Source organism: Ictalurus punctatus, chromosome 17 (genome assembly GCF_001660625.3).
Source record: "Ictalurus punctatus breed USDA103 chromosome 17, Coco_2.0, whole genome shotgun sequence".
NCBI classification, from domain to species: Eukaryota; Metazoa; Chordata; class Actinopteri; order Siluriformes; family Ictaluridae; genus Ictalurus; species Ictalurus punctatus.
The window spans coordinates 9116211-9135974 of NC_030432.2; the positions used below are offsets into that span (position 1 = coordinate 9116211).

At 39.6% G+C, this 19764-nt stretch overlaps 1 protein-coding gene across 1 annotated transcript in view; it reads left to right on the forward strand.

Moving 5' to 3' along the window:
• Positions 1 to 1154: 1154 nt before the first annotated feature.
• grik4 (glutamate receptor, ionotropic, kainate 4) overlaps positions 1155 to 19764 on the forward strand; it is a 46704-nt gene continuing 28094 nt past the window's right edge. Inside the window, exons 1-4 of the mRNA XM_053687517.1 lie at positions 1155 to 1271; positions 3629 to 3736; positions 12725 to 12928; positions 19324 to 19437. Coding sequence (XP_053543492.1) covers positions 1155 to 1271; positions 3629 to 3736; positions 12725 to 12928; positions 19324 to 19437 — 543 coding nt within the window. The remainder of the gene's footprint in view (positions 1272 to 3628; positions 3737 to 12724; positions 12929 to 19323; positions 19438 to 19764) is intronic.

Below are 19764 nucleotides of genomic sequence, written 5' to 3' on the forward strand. Positions count from 1 at the left end.
TCCCTAACGTGTCATAATCATTCACACCTATTCCTTTTTACCCTTTAATTAATCTGTATATTTAAGCCCCCTGTGTGTCTTCCTGCTTCACGCAGTATTGTTTCAGTGTTTCGCCACATGAGCATTAATTAGACTTTTTGTTCTGTGTTTCTCTATCTTGTTTTCTTGATCTTGTCCCATTCTCTTGTTTTTTGCTTTTGGATTTTCCCTGATATTGCTGTTCTTACATCCCCTGACCCTTGCCTCTTTGTGGATCACGTTTTGGATTTGTCTACCTTCTTCTCCTTCTTCTCCTTAATAAAACCCTTTATCTGTACTTGTATCCATCTACACAGCTGTTCTCTGTAAGAATAGTGCTCTGCCATCATGGATGCAGCAGAAAAGTGCGAGCAGAGCTATGCAGGGATTATCATGCCAGCTTTTGATTCTATGCATTTTCCCCAGTGGTTTTTCATGGACACCCCAACTCCATTTCATGTCACTGGAAGCTTACTGAAAGGATTCTTCCTCCAGTGCCAGTTTTATTTCAAGAGCCTGTTGGAACCCAAGCCTGTAGAGTAGCAGTGGCTGAGGTTCATGCTTTCCTGGTTCAATGTCTCCCCTGTGAAGCTGCAGCCAAAGGCCGACATGGCGGCCTCTCCTCCAGAGCTCCAGCCTGAGGCCACCGAGGCGGTCTCTCCTGAGGAGCTCCAGCCAGTGACCAACATGGTGACCTCACACCCAGAGCTCCAGCCAGAGGCTAACATGATGGCCTCACCACTAGAGCTCCAGCCTGAAGCCAACAAAGCGGCCTCCACAGCAGAGCTCCAGTCTGAGGCCAATATGGTGGCCTCCACAGAAGAGCTCCAGCCTGAGGCCAACAGGGCGACCAGGTTCCAGCCTGAGACCAATAAGGTGCTGTCCCCTGCTGAGTTCCAGCCTGACGTCAACGTGGTGACCTTAACTCCAGAACTCCAACCTGAGACCAACAAGGTGGTCTCTCCTGACATGCTCCTGCCAGAGGTCGACAAGATGGCTTCCCAAGCCTATCCACACCTGAGGCCAATGAGACGGTCTCCCATACCTCTCAAGTCCTGTTCTTGTTAGAGGTCGATGGCACAGCCTCCTATGACCTAATGGCATGGCCTCCCAAGTCCTAGTCCAACTCGAGGCCAATGGTGCGGCCTTCAAAACTCATGCTCCTGCCCGAGGTTGATGACATGGCCTACCAAGTCATGCTCCTTTCTGGATATGTCAGGATTTCCCATGAGTGCCGAGCGCAACACACCAAAGTGTGCATAAGCAGTGGATTGTGGATTACGTTTTGATCACGTTTTTGATTTGTGTGCCTGCCTCTCCTTAATAGAGCCTTTTATTTGCACTTGCATACGACTGCATGCCCATTCTCTAACAAAGAAAAATGGTTAAATGTTTGTAGGATTTATATGGAATCATTGTAATCAGCAGATGAACTGATTATATTTTGAAATTGATGCAAACAGGGTCAAGTTCACAGCAAGGTCAAATGTCTGAAGTAGTTTTTCTTCAATAGCTTGCTACGTGTTTGTAGTAAATTTTAAGGTTGCTTCTGGCATGCAAATTAGTAATAAGAAGGACTAGAATTTTTTGGTTGTGTAGGCATCCTCATCAACATTGTTGGCATCAAGTTCTTGTTTTATCGTTGTTGTTTTTTTAGTTTGATGATGTAACCTGTTAGTGGGCGCGACTGCCTGAGATCTGCTTGCAATGTGAGCCAGAGATCTACTGGATGTGTTCAAATTAATCTGATCACACTCCAAACCATGCTGTGTGTGTTTCCATCTGTGTTTTATGCAGTGCTCACTGATGATCAAATCACAATGCATGTTAACGTAAGGTGTATATGTGTCAGTTCTCCACGCTCATCACACTTTCTCTACTTCTTTTTTTGGTATATTTTCTCTTATATTTTCAACTTTACCATATTGAACTCTAAGAAAAAAATATTGAACTTTCATACATTGCATACAAAGAAGCAGTTTAAGTCGGAAAAGTTAAACCATCATTGTCTTCATACTCCTTTTTAATGAGATATTTTCATTTGTGGCTGCAGACACTTTGAACGCAACAGTGGTCATTTCTGTTGCTTCAGCATGTAATAGCTTGCCACATCTTTACCACCCATGGCTGCCATACCCAATTTAATAAAGGACTGTCATACCCTGGTAGACATGAGGGAATTGAGGAGATTGGAGGGAGGAGTGAGAGTGGGTGGTGTGGTATTTATATGGGTTGCTCTCCAGTACCCTCATCAAAATAAAATTTAGAGGGAACAATATCAAACTTATTAACACATACACACACACCTACACATTCACACATACATACACACACATGCAGGCTCAGCAGGACACTGTCAGAAAAACTTTCAGTTATGCTCTGTCTCTCTCAGATTTTTAGCTTCTCACTGCAAGACACACAAAATATAAATAAATAAAGTGAACAGAGATGTACAATCATTTATTACCCATTCATTCTCTGGAGCGCCGCCTCTCATTCACAGCTGACTCTTTACCATGCCTCCACTGCCATAGAGACATTTCAAACACACTACATGTGTCAACAAGAGTGTTTCATCATTTTGCACCATCACCAATCAAAATACATGATGGTGCAAGGGGCTAGTGGTTGAGCCGTCTACAGTTATATCGTTATTGTTTTCGTTTTATCCCTATGAATGGTTACGTTGTTTATTTACAGAGAACGTATGCGCCCGTGCAGCATCATGCGTGCTTTGTCCTCTGTGGTATTTCTTTTTAGAACATACACTGGGAACTGATTTGTAGAAGATAAATTGAGCAGCACCCGCACAAAAAGATATCAAGCATGAGGCCTGCTGAACCATGGTTCTGCAATTACACTGAAAAGTAAAAATAATGGATGATTCATGAGCACTATGTGCTGAGTTTTTGCCACATATAAAATGGCTGTGTGTGAAAAGGCCACGCTCCCAAGGGAATAAGTAGTAGAGCTGTAATGATTATTTCAGTTCAATTCAGTTTTATTTGTGTAGCTCTCTTAATAATAGCCATTTTCTCAAAGCAGCTTTACAGAAATCAGGATTTAGATCTAGATCTCTAACAAGCAAGTCACAGGCACATTGGGGAGGGGGAAATGAGGAAGAAACCTTGAGAGGATCCAGATTCAAAAGGGGACCTGTCCTTTTCTCGGTGATACAGATAGTGGGATTCTGATCATTACTGTTTACAGTTGTACAGAGATAAAACAAACAATGCAGTCGATAACAAGCTTCATATAGAGACTTGGGATGTCATTTGAGTTATTGTTTTGATAACTTTGATTTATTGTATTGCTTAGAAATTTGTTTTGTCTCCCACTGAATGCCTGATTTCATATGGATGCTTTCAAGATGCTCCACTCTGTTGCATACCTCTGTGCAGAAACCTGTTGTGTGCCTCTGAGACGGTGTTAATGACAGGTCTTTTGTCATGTTTAATTTTGTATGAACGCTCTGCTAGATACCGCTCAGAGGAGCTTACGTAACTCACTCACTCTCTCTCTCTCTCTCTCTCTCTCTCTCTCTCTCTCTCTCTCTCTCTCTCTCTCTCTCTCTCTCTCTCTCTCTCTCTCTCTCTCTCTGTTGGTGAAGATCGGTCAGTGGCATTCGGAGCAGGGGCTGTCTATGGAGAAAAAGCTTCCCTCAATTAATGTTACAGACACACTCTTCAACACCACACTAATCATCACAACCATCCTGGTAAGTACACCTCCTTTCACCCAGCCATGACATAAACAGCAACCAAATAGACCTGTGGTAAATATAAAGTACAATGCAAGAGTTTCCTTAACTGACATTAACAAACAATGGATTTTACCATTAAAGGTGCATTAGGTAAGATTAGTAAGACTTATTTTTTTCCAAGATTAGGTCTCTAGCAGTTAGGTGAGTTTGAAATTTTAATGATTCCCGCCCATGTTCACAAAGCTCCGGCCCAAGGATCTACGGTGGCTCATAAAGTACAGTGTCTATAAAATGACTGACAGGAAGCACATATAAACACAAACAAGTATTCCAGACTATAAATCAGTTTTCCAAACGGGTTTTCTCAGGCGACATATGCTTTTGCTGAGGCCACGGACTTAATGCATTTTTTTTATTATGTTTTATATAACTTCCAGGTTATTTGTACAAGTAAGGAATTTTTTTAATTACCTATTGCACCTTTAATACACAATTAATAATGTTAACAAAGTAATTAACACATGTATTGTGTATTTTTAAATACTGAACCAAAAAGCCAAATAATTAACAGGTGCATTAACCAATAACAAGGCAAATTCAATTTGATATGAACTACCACTTTAATTAATATGTTTGCTGTGGTTAATTGGAAATTCCTTAGTGAGTCTAACTGGTGGAGTCTGATATTTATACCAGGAGACCTGAAGTCTTTTGATACTTAACATTTAGTAACATGCTGTAATTCAATTGTACTTATGCCTGAGCCAATTGCCTAACCACCCCAAAATCCCCCAAGTATTAAATATTACAACATTTGCCCAGAATAAAACACCACACTCTTTCAGATTATGCTCGGGTTTGTCCATCCTTTTGCAGGATAGGCAAATCAGTCTCAAAATTGTACCACTTTTCCTCTAGCTTGGTGTGGTTTAGAGGTTAGTGTGCTTGTCTTGCACTTCCAGGGTTGGAGGTTATATTCCTGCCTGTGTACCTTGTGTGTGTGGAGTTTGCATGTTCTCCCCATGTTTTTGGGGTATCCTCCCACAGACATGCTCCTCCAACAGCATGCTTTATAGGCTGATTGGCATCTCTAAATTATCTGTAGTAGTATGAAGAAATATGCAGTATTTAAATATCTCAATCTGATATGCTGTAATCATTTAGGCTTGCTCTGTTATGGAATAGCAGGTTTCACTGTTATCTCAGACAGCTCATTTTACAACCAGGACCCACAGCTGATGTAAATAAGGATTCATCTCTTATGAGGTCAAGAGCACTGACCTGCTTAGGCAGCGAGAAGGCGTGGGATAGCGAGATATCTCCAGGAGCCATGGCCAGCAATTGAAGATGTAATCCTAGGCTGTTATTTGGCAGCGATTTTGCACTGTGCCTGCCTTGCCCTATCACTATAGGGAGATGGAATTCTTCTTCCATCCGCAGCAGCCTGAGGGCTGATCTTGTCCTATAACAGTGGGTCATGCCTTTCTGCTTCTGTCTCATATCAAGCAGAGAGAGAAAGAGTGAGAGAGATCCATAAACTGAAATGATTTGAAGATTTCAGTTGAGAAGCAATGTATAAGATGCTGCATTTTCAGCACAAACGAAGTAGTGTTAATAATGCTGCTTACGTCGGGTATGAATTTTGTTGATTTATTGCATCCTTTAGGTTGTTTTATTGTTATGATTTTTCTCATCATAAACAACTCATATATTGTGCCTTTCTTCTTTTTTTTAGTAAAAGTTTATTTTTAATAAAAAAACTATGTCATTATAACAAAGTTCAGATAATATTATTGAATATCAGTGACTCTAAAGCATTCTCAACTACATCCCCAACTCCCTGCATTTATAGTTACTTAGAATGCAATAATGTTTAAGTCAGAAGCAGTGGTGATATTAACAAAACAATGAAGGATAGCATTTCTAAACCTCACTATTAAATAGTGTTGTTTGGTTCTACTTGCTTACATTCTGGACCACTAGGGCTGTTTCCTTCAGTTTTAGTTTAGTTTTTGTTTAGTTTTCCTATGTGTTCGTTTTCTAGCCGAGCAAACTCATTACATCTTGACCATGACCTTGTGTGCAGCTCATAAAAGTCCCCTCATCAACTTTGCCATTCTCATCTTGCTGAGATGCATAAGAAGCAGTTTCTTGATGCTAAGAAGCATTAAAAATACTTGTAAAATGATTGTTATGGTAAAATTTGCACAGTCAAGGATGGATATGATGATATCCATTTAGTATTAATTTATTGATATTTCTCACTGATACAGAGAGCAGACTTATGGTTTATTGTTTTCATGCAGCAGCATGGTGTTATCCTATCCTTATCATCGATTCATAAATGCAAACTTCTCAATTTCTTACTCTGTATTTCATGGCACAATGACAAGTTGTTTATGCTGCCAAGCCCTGATAGAGTCTGACATCGGACATGAATGATGCTTATGGTTCAGTGCTTAAGGCTCTGGGTTATTGATCAAAAGGTTCGGGGTTCGAGCCCCAGCACAGCCAAGCTGCCACTGTTGGGCCCTTCAGCAAGGCCCTTAACCCTGTCTGCTCCAGGGGTGCTGTATCATGGCTGACCCTGCACTCTGACTCCAACTTCTTGACAAGCTGGAATATGTGGAAAAAGAATTTCACTATGCTGTAATGTATATCTGACAAATAAGACCTTCTTCTTCTTCTAATCTTTGACAAGCACTTACACAGCCTTGCCCTAATTGCAGCATAGCACACTTTGCAGGCTATAACTAAACTTCTGTCTATTTAGTAACCTTCCCCAGTGCTGTCTGGTAACGCAGCTGTGCAGTGAAGTGCAAAGCTTAGTGGAGCTTAGTAGCTGCCTCAGCTGCCATACATGTAGAGAAGTACTGTCAGTGACTGGATTTCATTTCCCGCCTTTGAAGCCTACCTTAGAGAAGCATGCTGATAGCTTGCCAGTGCAGCAAGGGTGTTACCTCAGAACCCCACCAGCAGCTGATGGACTGCAAGCCAGTATCAAGGCCATATTGGCCAAATTTATTTCATCTAATGCAGTGGTCACCAAACCTGTTCCTGAAGATCTACCATCATGATGATTTTAGCTCCAACATTAATCATGCCCACCTGACCATCTAATCATTGCCTTAATAAGTTCTTATCAACTAAAACAGGTGTGTTAGATTTTGGTTGGAGATGAAATCTGCAGTAAGGTAGATTTCAAGGAAGAGGGTTTTTGACCACTGTATTAGATGTAGTAAAGTTGACCAAAAATGGTCTGGGGTCACACATCTAATGCTATAGATCAAATGCTGAAACATTTTGTGCTCAGTGTGCCCATTACATAAAGGAGCTCTTCTATTTGACCGAGTTTACAGGGAATCTGTAGCAATGCCACATGCAGAGACTATAAGGTTGAAATCAATGATGCATGAAGAGAGACCGGGGGCCTTGCTAGTGGTACATGTTGACAAAGAATTATTGGCAAATCCACACTGAGCACAACTTGAATATGATAGAGCTGACACATTGGTTTTAAAGAGTATGATACGCTTACACAATATACATAAGATATGCAAATGTGACTTGTATTGCTAACACCATGGCATATTTGCGCTTGAGCCACAAGGAGATGCCCATCATTGAAGATTCAACAGGCACAGAGGTATTACAGACAGCGCTGTAGACAGTATGTATTCACACATTTTCGCTCAAAGCAGTGGTCTCACAATAGGACCTGGTCTTAGTGTTAGGCAGCAACTTGCCATACTAACCAATAGAAGACACAGATACTTACTGCAAGATAACATTCTTGCTAGGCATCACTATGGACATGCAATTCAGCACTGCATGGCTGTTGGTCAGCATGCAGTGTAGTGTACTGTCATGTGGCCTAACCCAGCATTCCTGCCAGATAGATTGGCAGGTTAGTTAATCTTGTTAACCTATATCAGAACCACCGCATATTAACAAATCTATAAATTTATCTGGGATTGTAGATGAGAGTATGCCCAAGCTAGCGCTGAGTTCAGTGATGATTCTTAAGCTGGCAGGCTGTTTATGTGCTTTGGGGAGCACCATAAAGTAAATCTGCTACATAAAAACAGGTTAGATTTAGATACAAATTGTAGACGCAGTTTTTCACAGATTGGTGACCCTCTGCCCGTTTTTACTTCTGAAAGACTCTGCCTCTCTAAGACACTCTTTTTATACCCAATCATGTTACTGACCTGTGGTCAATTACCCTCCAGCTGTTTCTTTTTAGTAACACTTACTTTTCCAGGCATTTGTTGCCCTGTCCCAACTTTTTTGAGACGTGTTGATTCTGACCATCAAATTCAAAATGACCATTTTCTTAAAATGGTACATTTCCTCAGTTTAAACATTTGAAATGTTTTCGATGTTCTACTGTGAATAATATATGGGTTTATGAGATTTGCAAATCATTGTCTTCTGTTTTTATTTACATTTTACACAGTGTCCCACTTTTTTTGCAATTGGGGTTGTATATCAATGTATCTAACCTTGGGTCATAGCATAATGTAATCTATGCAGTCGTTAAACTTTGAGGGGTGAGGTACTGTCAAAAGACGGTCATTGCTATGGAACCATATGCATTTTTTAGCCATTTTTTCAAGTTTACTATCACATTATCAGCTAGGAACATATGTTAATTTGACTATAAACACCGGAGTTTGGAAATGTAAAGCAGGCTTCCTGTATGAGCCAGGCAAGACTTCTGCGTTCACAAAAAAGGTGGCTATTTTACTTGCCTTTTTTCATATTGTTGCTTTTGTCGTGGTCAAGAATTAATGCATGGTCCTGAAGTAGATGGAGCAGCGAAAAAGGGTATATGACATTCAAAACTCGCCAATATAGTGAGATTTACAAACCTATTATGATCCCAACTTTTTGACATATTCCTTACGGCTTTACAGCAATGTGGATGTGACAAGTGCCAAGGCTACAGTGGCAAGAAAACACTCCCTGATATGAGGAACAAGACTCAAAAGGGAACCCATCCTCTTTGAGAACACAGTTGTATGTATAGTATGTGGAAAAGGAAATCAGTGTTACAGTACATATGATAAAACGTTGCAGACTATTTGGTATGAGCTTATTGTGAATAGGAATCATGGGATGAGCACAGGATAGTCTTTGTTATTAACTTGCCAGAGCCATATCTTCCTGCAGTTCTCGCCTGGTTTCCCACTGAAGCTAAGCATGGTTGAGCCTGGCCAGTACTGGGATGGGAAACCTCCTGGGGAAAACTAAGGTTTCTGCTGGAAGTGGTATTAGTGTGGCCAGGAGGGGGTGCTCACTATGTGGTCTGTGTGGGGTCTAATGCCCCAGTTTAGTGACAGGGACACTATACTGTAGAAACAGCATGGTCTTTTGGATGAGACGTTAAACCGAGGTCCTGACTGTCTGTGGTCATTAACAATCCCAGGACTTTATTATATCGTAGGCGTATAACCCCGGTGTCCTCGCAAAAATCCCCCATTGGCCTTTCTCTATCATGGCCCCCTAATAATCCCCATCTCTGAATTGGCTACATCACTCTCTCTTCTCCACCAATGTTTATTTTGTGAGAGAAAGATGTGTATGTACATGTGCACGTAAATGCATGGGCATGTGTCTTTGAGAAAAGGGCTTCACTCAGGCTCTTCATGATAATTGAGGTATTTTTTTTCTTTCTAAAAGGACTAGTAAGAGAGCCTAATGGTTTATTTGACTTTTAATATGTACAGATGCTTCAGGCAAAGTAAAAAAAAAAAAAAAAAAAAAACCCATTGTGGAGCAATTTCAGCACGATCTAATCTCATTTGTCATGACCTGATTACCATCTTCTTTATCCTACCACATTCTGCACAGCCTAGAATGTCCTGAAACATATGTGATACTCTGTAACTCCAATGTTTTTTTTGCTCGGTGGAGAGTTTTGGGTCTGAAAGGCAATCAACAGAACTGAGCACACATACCACACAAATAATTTTTTTGTCCTTTGGGCGAGAGTAATCATATTGTAGCCCAGGCCTGTTTGTGGTAAGCCAGTGTTAACTGTAAAAACTGTACTGTTGAAGCCTGGGTACGTTCTTAATAGCTCTGAAAAGCGTACTGTGTTGTAGAGATCGCTCGCCTGGGACATCTTTGCTGAAAACAGCGTGTCTTTGAGGCAGTAGGTATCATTCATGGTTTTATGATACAGTATGTCAGACAGAAAGTAAAAAGCTTTTCTCACCCAGGAAAATCATAATGGATCTCTCAGAATGTTCTGTATTCTCCCACAGAAGAGGCTCTTCACAGAAATGCTAACCTTATGCTCCCATATGGACTTCCCTTTTCCATATGTAAATTCATTTCCTCTTCATTTGTCCTTCTTACACATCCAACCAGGCGATTCCTTCATGCTGCGTTTGCAGAAATTAATTTCATCTGTTTGTTTTGCAAATCAGCCCCTGTGAGGATTATTTAGCTTCATTTACAGAAGGTTGCTTTATTATTCTTCCACCAAAAGAAAAGGGTTAATGTGTAGTCAGCCCACGAAAACACTGCTCTTTAATAAGACTGGTTTAGGGCAACCATTCCAGCCGGCACACTCGAGCGCTCATAGCAGGCTGGCAGTGATGAAAATTTGCATTTATATTGTGCCATGCACGTGCCACAATGGAATCGCAGTAGGAGGGTCAGTGCAGTGCCGAAAGGTAACATGCGTCCCCGATTTAATGAACTGACGAACAGAATGGAAGGATTTGCATTAATTGTGTATTTTGGCTCTGAGCTACAGACTTTTTTCGAGTTGTGTGAACTTCCCAGGTTCATGTTGCACATAACCAGTGCTTGAAGTGAAAAAGAAAAGTGCCAATACTCCCCTTATTCACATGATGACATATGTATCAGCTGGTATCGACTAATCATGAAGTATTACATTCTGAATTTCTACAGTGAATAACAGATACTAGGAGATATCACTGATGTTCACAACATAAATTTATTTACTCAAAGGGACAGCCATTTGCCAAACTATGAATATTATAATACTGAATAATAATACTGTATATAATAATTTAATTATGTAATCTGTATTTTACTGTAATAATGTAATAATATAATAATGCAACATGTGTATGAGACTATAATGTAAATTATTAGTTTTATTATTATTATATTATGTGTGTGGGTACTGTTGTGTGTGTGTGTGTGTGTGTGTGTGTGTGTGTGTGTGTGTGTGTGTGTGTGTGTGTGTGTTGTGTTTTTATACTTCTAGTTATATTATCTTTTTAAGTATGTCTGTAGCATTCAGATGTAAACAGGATCAGAATTTCATTGTGTAGTTACTGCACGTACAATGAAGAAATTGAAATTGATTTCAAAAGGCAGACCAACAGTCGGGCATCAATCTTTACTGATGTTATTGTTAGCACTATAGTTAGCTGCGGTAGCGGTTTCTGAAGGCATTTTGGCTGATAATGATAATGAGTCTTTATTGATCACACATACATATGCACAGTGAAATTATTTTCTTCGCATATTCCAGCATGTCAGGAAGTTGGGGTCAGAGTGCAGGGTCAGCCATGATACAGCTCCCCTGGAGCAGAGAGGGTTAAGAGCCTTGCTCAAGGACCCAACAGTGGCAGCTTGGGAGTGCTGAAGCTTGAACCCCCGACTTTCCGATCAGTAACCTAGAGCCTTAACCGCCAAGCCAACACTGCCCCGTGATGATGCTACATCAACAAGTTCCTTGCTGCTAAGAGTGGCGCAAACGTTAGCTAGCTGCTCCCAGCCTGCGTTTAGTAACTTTATGGGTTCTGGTTCAAGCTCTGTTGTGTCACTGTCTGACTCACACATTCTCTTCATGCCCTTTTGGAGCCAGGCCAACATTATTGGCATTAGCGTTACTTAGCATTAATGTTACATTACTTAGACTAGCATTAACTTTATGTTACATAACATTAAACTATTATTTATCTTGAGACTTGTCAAGAGAACAGGAACAGACAAGCATCAACGTAGTTCCCCCTGGGTAATGTAGTTTATGTAGTGTGATTATGATTCTCCCAGAACCTAAAATAGTACCCGCAGCTTGTGAGAAGCTGGTATGCAAGAAAAAGTCATGGTACACTAAAGAGTAAAGTGTAGAAGTGCCGATACTGCGTATCAGTGAGCACTGGCCCACTTCGAGCACTGTACATATTTGTTTGTTATAACGTAATGAATAAAGTTAGGCTGCATGGGTTCTCAGCTATGTTCCATAAGCAGATACGCTGCTTTTATGGTCACAGCTTAGGTTAATTAAACTTTTAGTAAGCAGTGGCTTAGCTGGTGAGGTTTGAGCCAGACAGCAAATCAAACTTCAGACCTGCAGTAGCAGTCCTGCAGTCATAAGAACCTTATTATAGCAATGAGCAGGGTGAACATGTCTCCTTGGCATTTTAAATTGGCCCTCAGTGGTACCCAAGTGTAGAGGCCTGGGTTTAAATGAAAAACTCTTTACAGGCTAGCAGTTTGAAACAGCCATGAGTACAACATTCTGTTTCAATATCGGTCTCATCAAAGTATGCCACGCACACTGTCTCCTTCTTTTTTTGTTTTTTTTATTGAAAGACCATTATAGCAGGAAAAAAAAAAAAAAAAGGGAAAAAAGTAATTTTCAAAAGCTTTTACATGCCTGGCTTCACTCAGCAAAGCCTGTTTGTCCCCAAGGTGACTATCTTCTGCGACTGATGTAGAGTTCCCTGTAAATAATTTTAACCGCCCCTGCATAAAAACACTCTTAGAAAGGCATGTGTTATAAAGAACACAGATGACAAGATGAAATATTGGCAGCTCCTTTCTAGTGATTCTAGACTGATGAATAAATCTTGGCTTACATCAAATACACTCTCTCAGCTGTGTGAGCAAACAAATCATAGATTAGGAGCAAACTGTTTTTTGGTTGTTGTTTTTTTGGGGCAGTCTTCTCAGACTTGCAAACTGGCTGAAGTGCCAGCTGGGCTGATCTCTAGCAATGTGTCTTTGCAGGAGAATCCTTACGTGATGCTGAAAGCCAACTACCAGGAGCTGGAGGGGAATGAGCGCTATGAGGGTTTTTGCGTGGACATGCTGAAGGAGCTGGCCGACATCCTGAAGTTCAACTACCGCATTAAGCTGGTGAGCGATGGAGTGTACGGTGTCCCGGGTGCCAATGGAACCTGGACGGGAATGGTGGGCGAGCTCATCGCCAGGGTGAGTTCCAGTGAAACAGGGTGACACTAATGTAGTTTACAATCCTGAGCCATTAATAGCAGTGATTGACAACATTTTACACTACATACCGGGCAACACCTTAGGTTGATGACTCTAGGCTAAGGAAATAACTGAATATGAATACCTTATTTGGAATGAACAGATAATACAAACACAGACACAAACAGGAAGCATAATAGTTTTTTTCTCTTCAAAAAGCTTGCACAGAAATGAATGTAAAATCAAGCAAATTCTGCAATATTCGGAGGAGCTTATACAATTTTTCAGAATTACCGCAGATTTTCCACAGATTTGGGTCAAACCGTGTCATGTAACGTCATCACAACACTCATTCAGGCAAAACCCTCTTCGATTCAGGTGTATCAAACAGCTACATGGTCTCATTTACCAACAAACCAACAAACAAGACTGAACATTTAGCAATTTCACCAATTCAAGTAGTTTTCCGCAAAAAAAAACAAAAACAAATGCGCAAAAAAGCATGGCCAATTTTGAAAAAAGCTGCAGCAAAATCAAGCATTTTTTTTCTCTGCGGAATCCTGTACGGACTGAGAAATGCCAACTAATTGAGATGATCATTGGGTGAACAGTCAGATACGAAGCTCATGGACTTGAATAAGCAGCACAAAGAAACACAAACAAAGCATTTACAGCATTCATTCGTTCATCCTTAGTAACTGCCTGGTCAGGGTCATTGTGGTTTAAATTAGGCTACTAGTTTGTTTACTGTAGTTTGTATACTGTTTGTATATTTTGGAAAATAGAAAATAAATTTGTTAGAACATGTCTGGGGCAGGTACAGACAAACATAATTGTGTGATTTGGATTAAAAGAAACAGTCCTAGGTATACAACTCTATTTCAAAGAGAAAAAAGGGGGAAAATCCAGGTTAGGCCTCATTGTCAGGACGGTATTGAGGAGGCGGATACAAGAAACACAATCAGTGAAACATGAACAAGAAACAGTGAGGCTAGACAACAACATAAACATGATAGGAATAAAGGTGATAAAGACTAAAGAATAAAGATTTCTAAACAATAAATGACTTGAATACCTGTGCTAATAAGACAACAACATGATACAAGGGCTCGTGGTCATGTGACATGGTGCATGCAGTGAGCCCGTGATGTGCAGTGGATTGTGAGTACAGTAGTCCAGCTCTGTATTGGCACTACCTTAACACCTGCACACTTACACACTCGTATACAGATACAAAAAGGAAGGACTTACCCTTATTTTAGGCAGTGACGTTTGTTTTCTAAAATGTCTTAAATTCAGGTTTATCATCAGATTAAATTCCTCAGTGTTGTAGTCGAGCCTTTTACTTCCCAGACGTCCCATTATTTGTGACATCTTGCCAAATCAAACAGGGTTACCTGTTTAAAAGCTGCTGAACTTCCCAGTATAAGGCGCTGATAAAGCAAGCGTTGACGATAATGTTTACGCTTTCCTCTCAGGCACTCCTCTAAGGTTGCTTGTCCTAATGAATTTCAATTAGCCCTTCCGGTCCTTAACAGACACCCACACAGATGTGTTTAAAGAGGCTCAGTTGAGCATGAAGGCTATTAATCCTCTTCCGACACCCACTAACCCACACTTGATAGAAATTTCATATGCTGTAAATTCCATTCAAAGCCAATGACCTTTTCAGCGGTGAGGTTATTCATTTAAAAATAGTCACATCAGGCTACTTGATTTATTCAAGTGTTGTTGTTTTTTTTTTGTCAGGTCTTCTTTGCAGGGCATTGCATAATTTTAACAGGAGTTGAAAGCATTGAGGTGATCTGCTTGTTTGGGGAACTGAGTTGTAAAGTGAAGTTTTTTGGAGTTGTTGCTCTTAGTTTGAAGAGGTGGAATGGCTTTTGTGAAGTTATCTGTCTTAATTCTGCAGGTTAATGGAGGGTAAAGCCATTAGCAAAATAAAGCAAAGAGTGCCGCCTCTTATTACCGTCCCAGTTAGTTCTTTTAATATATGTGCTCTATATGCTCTGTACAGCTGACCTTCAGGATGCCCACTAAATTTAATTGTGTCAAACATGCACAATGGCAGTCAAGGGAAAAGAAGTGTAAGGGTGCCTTGTGTGATACTTCCTTCAACTTCTGACTCATTTCTGTCACATGGATTAGTTGCTGTGAACTTCTGAACTGGCATGTGCTTTTGTCTCAATGCCAAACGTTCTAGGATGAAAGACAGCAGTATCATACATTATAATAAATGTTGGGATGAGCCTTTTGTTCCAGTAATTACACAGTCAGCTTCTTTGTCCAGCCACCAAGCTCTGCCTGACTCCTGTGTGTTTAGGGAGGTTTGGAGCAGCCTGCAAAAGAACATGTCTCAGAAGGAATCAGAAATGCCACATTGTGAACCTAAGTAAATGCATTATTCAACACAGATAGCAGTGACTTTGCCACAAAGATGGAAGGGGGGTGTGTGGGGGGTGGGAGGTAGGGGGATCAATCAATCCAAGCTTGACTCTGCTGAAAGTCGTAAATGTGTGGCAGAGTGAAGAAAGGGTATGGCAGTGAATTATTTAACCACATACACAATCAGTCATTTAATTCTTGCTGCTTTGAACAGTAGAATATTGCACTAATCAATATTAATGTACAACAAAAGGATTGGTATTTCAGCTGTGTTTATTGATTAATATTTCTTTTACTATGGATAAGGATTTGTTTTGGTTTTTGTTCTTCCCACGCAGTTCCTTCATTTCAGTGGAGGCTGTAAAACTATCGATTAACCTTTTTTTTTGTAAGGGACTGATGCATATAGAAATTGCTTGTAGTGATAATGGATTTTAAATAAATATATTATAAGAAATCAAATATGAATTAGTACCAGTACGAGAGTACGAGTGCGGCCTCTAGAGGCGAAATAAAAACTGACAAATTTTGTTGTGTTATTTGAAGTGTATTTTTAATTCATTTTGGATGTCTCTATTTTTATTTGTTAATATGGATTATTACTTTTTAGTTCCGTTTGGATGTATATATTTTATTTACTTTAATATTTATTAATAGTTAATATATATTATATATTTTTCATTTTTAAAAAGTACAGTACAAATGGTACAGTCAGTACTGTTTATTTTTGTAATAAAACAGTATTTTACTTTGAGTGTTATGTTTTCATTTGGTATTAATTTTAAAAACTGTAGGTTGATTAATCTGTTATCGTCAGGTACGGCCCAACTAGTGATCGGTATCGGTAAAATCCACTATCAGTCGACCTCTAATAGGGTATACAGCATAAATCTGTCCCTCAAGGTTAATCTTGTACTATAGTTTATATTGGTTTAGTAAGAATTTTATACTACCCATTCTTCTTTGTTTCACAATTTTTAAATGTGTACAAAGACACATTTTGTGTGGTTTTTTTGTTTTGTTTTGTTTTTTTCAATAATTTACATGTTGGCTGAAAAACAGTTTTAATTTCATAATGGTCTAAATTGCTTGATACTGGTTAATTCTATTTTAGTGAGAGTTCAACTACTAAAGATTATAGCCAAGTTATTTTACTACCAAAATATTAATATCATTATACTTTTGTCAACCATATTGTAAACACTAGTGTTAATGGCTTTTTCTGATTTTTTTTAGACATCCTCACTTAAAATGTTTCTGTTTATCTAAATAAGGCAGGAAAGATAGCAAATCATTTTTTTTAAAAAAATTTTAATGTAAAAAGTCATAATATATATTATATATTATATATAATATTATATAACTTAATTATAGAACTTCATTAAATAAAAGTATTTCTTGTGAAAAGAAAGCATGAATACTGTTAACTCATGTATTGTAAAGTTTAAAAAATAGGAATATAACTGCAGCATAAAACTATTATTTTAATCATTTGCTATTTACAATTGTGTGATCAGATTAGACAATTAATGAAGCAGTTCAATATTTTATTTGATCACATCTCAAAGCAGAACAAAGAAAGACTTTTTTTAAAAATGCATCTCCTGCAAATTTCAGACCAGTGAAAATGAAACCAGGAGATTAGTTTGATCGGGTTTGACAACAAACGCCGGACTTCTGGTTCTGCAGGTCGGCGTAGTTATGACTAACACTAATATTACAGAAAATGTCTCCAATATCAACCCAGTATACATATGTACTTTTTGAACATCCCATTCCAGTCCCTCTTTGCTATTATAATAACCTCCAGTCTTCTGGAAAGGTCTCCCACTCGATTTTGGCATGTGGCTGTGGAGATTTGTGCTCATTCAGCACAAGAACATTAGTGAGGTCAGACACTGATGTTAGGTGAGAATGCCTGGGGCAATCCAGTTAACCTCAAACGTGTTTAGTGTGGTTGAGGTCAGGGCTCTGTGCAGGCCACTCCAGTTCTTCCACTCCAATCTTGGCAAAGCATGTCTTCATGGAGCTTGCTTTGTGCACTGGGGTACTGTCATACTGGAACATGTTTGGGCCCTTAGTTAGTACCCTTAGTAGGGAAATTGTAATGCTACACCATACAAAGACATGCTATACAGTTGTGCACTTCTAACTTTGTGGCAACAGTTTCAGAAAGTGTCCACAAACTGTTGGCCACATAATGTATTTGCTACATAGTGTATCAATTACGCATATGTATAAACACTTTTACTTGTTTCTGAGCATGAAGCTTTGTGTTATTTATAGTGTTGATCAACCAGTATGAGAGCTGTAGGTCACATTAGAAGTCATCTAAGACCTCCTAAACAAGGTCCCTATTATCAGTTTAGTTTCATTCCATCACAAGTAGTCCAGTATGGGTTACTCGACTGTTTTTAATTTTCCTTTTTTGTGTGTGTGTGTGTGTGATTACCTATATGTATTGGCAATGCAAAATCACCGGGGACAGCCATGTTTGTGTCATGGAACACAACAAATGTTGGTTATACAGCTGTTTACAGAAACAACTTGGCTCAGGATAGTCCTAGCTCCCTGGAAGAAAACCTGATCTCTAGAGCACATTAGAAGGTACGTTAGAAAGTAACGCTCAAGATTGCTCATCGTTCCACTTTCAGGGTCAGTTTATAATGGGAAGGGTTTGAGTCTCAATATAAATTTTTTCAGGGGGTACCAAGGTAAGTACAGTGCGCATGCAGAACATTTCAGGTTTGAGACTTCAGGTCTTTTTTTTATTATTATTATTATTGGGACGAGGAAGTGCCATTTTTTTTTTTATTTGTTTTGATATTGTGTTGAATATCTTTGGTTTTTGTTGAATATCTTTGGTGGGGGACCAGACACGAACCTGAAATTTTCACAGAAATAAGCCCTCTATAGTACCATTCTGCTGTAAAAATTGTGTTTGTGGTTGGAGGTGATCTCTGCAGGACAGTGGACCTCAAGGGCCACATTTGAGGAACTAGTCTGATCTATCATGTTGGTACATGGGTACAGTTGGTATGTGTGAATAGATCTTATCCAAATATGGAATTACAGTGTTCAGCTAAGTGTTTTACAAATGAACAGTGTAATCATAAACAGAGCTGTGACTGCGGAGCTGTACCAACTGTACACCTGCACCAACATGATAGGTCAGCTGTATAATCAAAATTTGTTGTGTTCCATGACACAAAGATGGCCAGCGTAGTTAAACCAAATAAAATTAAAAATGAAAACCAATACATAGAGGTAATCACTCAAAAAAATAGAAAATTAAAAACAGTCAAGCAACCAATTTTGCAATTATTGGACCACTTGAGATGGAATGACCCTTTAATAACTCAACAGGCTACATAATACAACTGAGCAAAGAGCAGATTCCTGGTCCATCTTCAATAAGCCAGATTTCTGCTTTCTATTTTCTTCTGTCTGTGTCATGGCTATATAGTATCTTGCACCCAATTCTAATAAACGTTGTTTTCTTTGCAGCCAAACTGCAGTCTGCTTTTCTATAAACAAGAATCCCTCAAAGTCAACAAGGCCCTAATTCCTCCTTGTGTAAAATCCAGACACTATTGGCTTAAACACTGAGTGCAAACTGTATTCGAGATACCGCTTTTCAGTGTGCGAGCCCCACAATCCGCTTATGTGGAGGGCAGAGGAAGCGCAGCGGAGGCTTGTAGGATCGCCTCTGGGAGTGGAAAATCCCACACAGATGTACTTTATTAGTTGGGCTAAGCTTCCACACTATGCCCAACAGCTCTAGATACCATGTCAAGTAATTTATCATGACAGCCTGCCCTTCCCTAAAAACACTGCTGTTGTTCTCCCACTGTGCACTAGTCACTGCAATATAGGTTACTGTAGCATCTTTATTTAAGCAAACACGTTTATTTGGCACAAGATATTTTGACTATTTTGTCATAATCATCATATTTCCACCAAGACTTGCCGTATATATGTAATTGTGTCTGCATGTGTGTTTGTTGCAGAAGGCTGATCTAGCCGTGGCCGGCCTGACCATCACAGCCGAGAGAGAGAAGGTCATTGATTTCTCCAAGCCCTTCATGACACTGGGGATTAGTGTCATGTACCGAGTACATTTGGTAAGGACATTAGGGCGACTCCGCCTACACCACCTCACTTCCCACACTACAGACCACATTAGTCAGTGTGCTGCAAAGAAAGAAGCACTTTGGCTTGTCTAGCTGATGAAAGATTTCCCTTGGTAATGCCTTGCATATGGCTGTATTGAGTAATAAATGTAAAAGTTCTGAGAGACTACACAGTTTCTTGATAATCAGGACGTCCTGCATGCTAATTCACCAAAGTACCATACTGTAGGATGCACACACACACACACACACACACGCACACACACACACACACACACACACACACACACACACACACACACACACATGCATACAGCA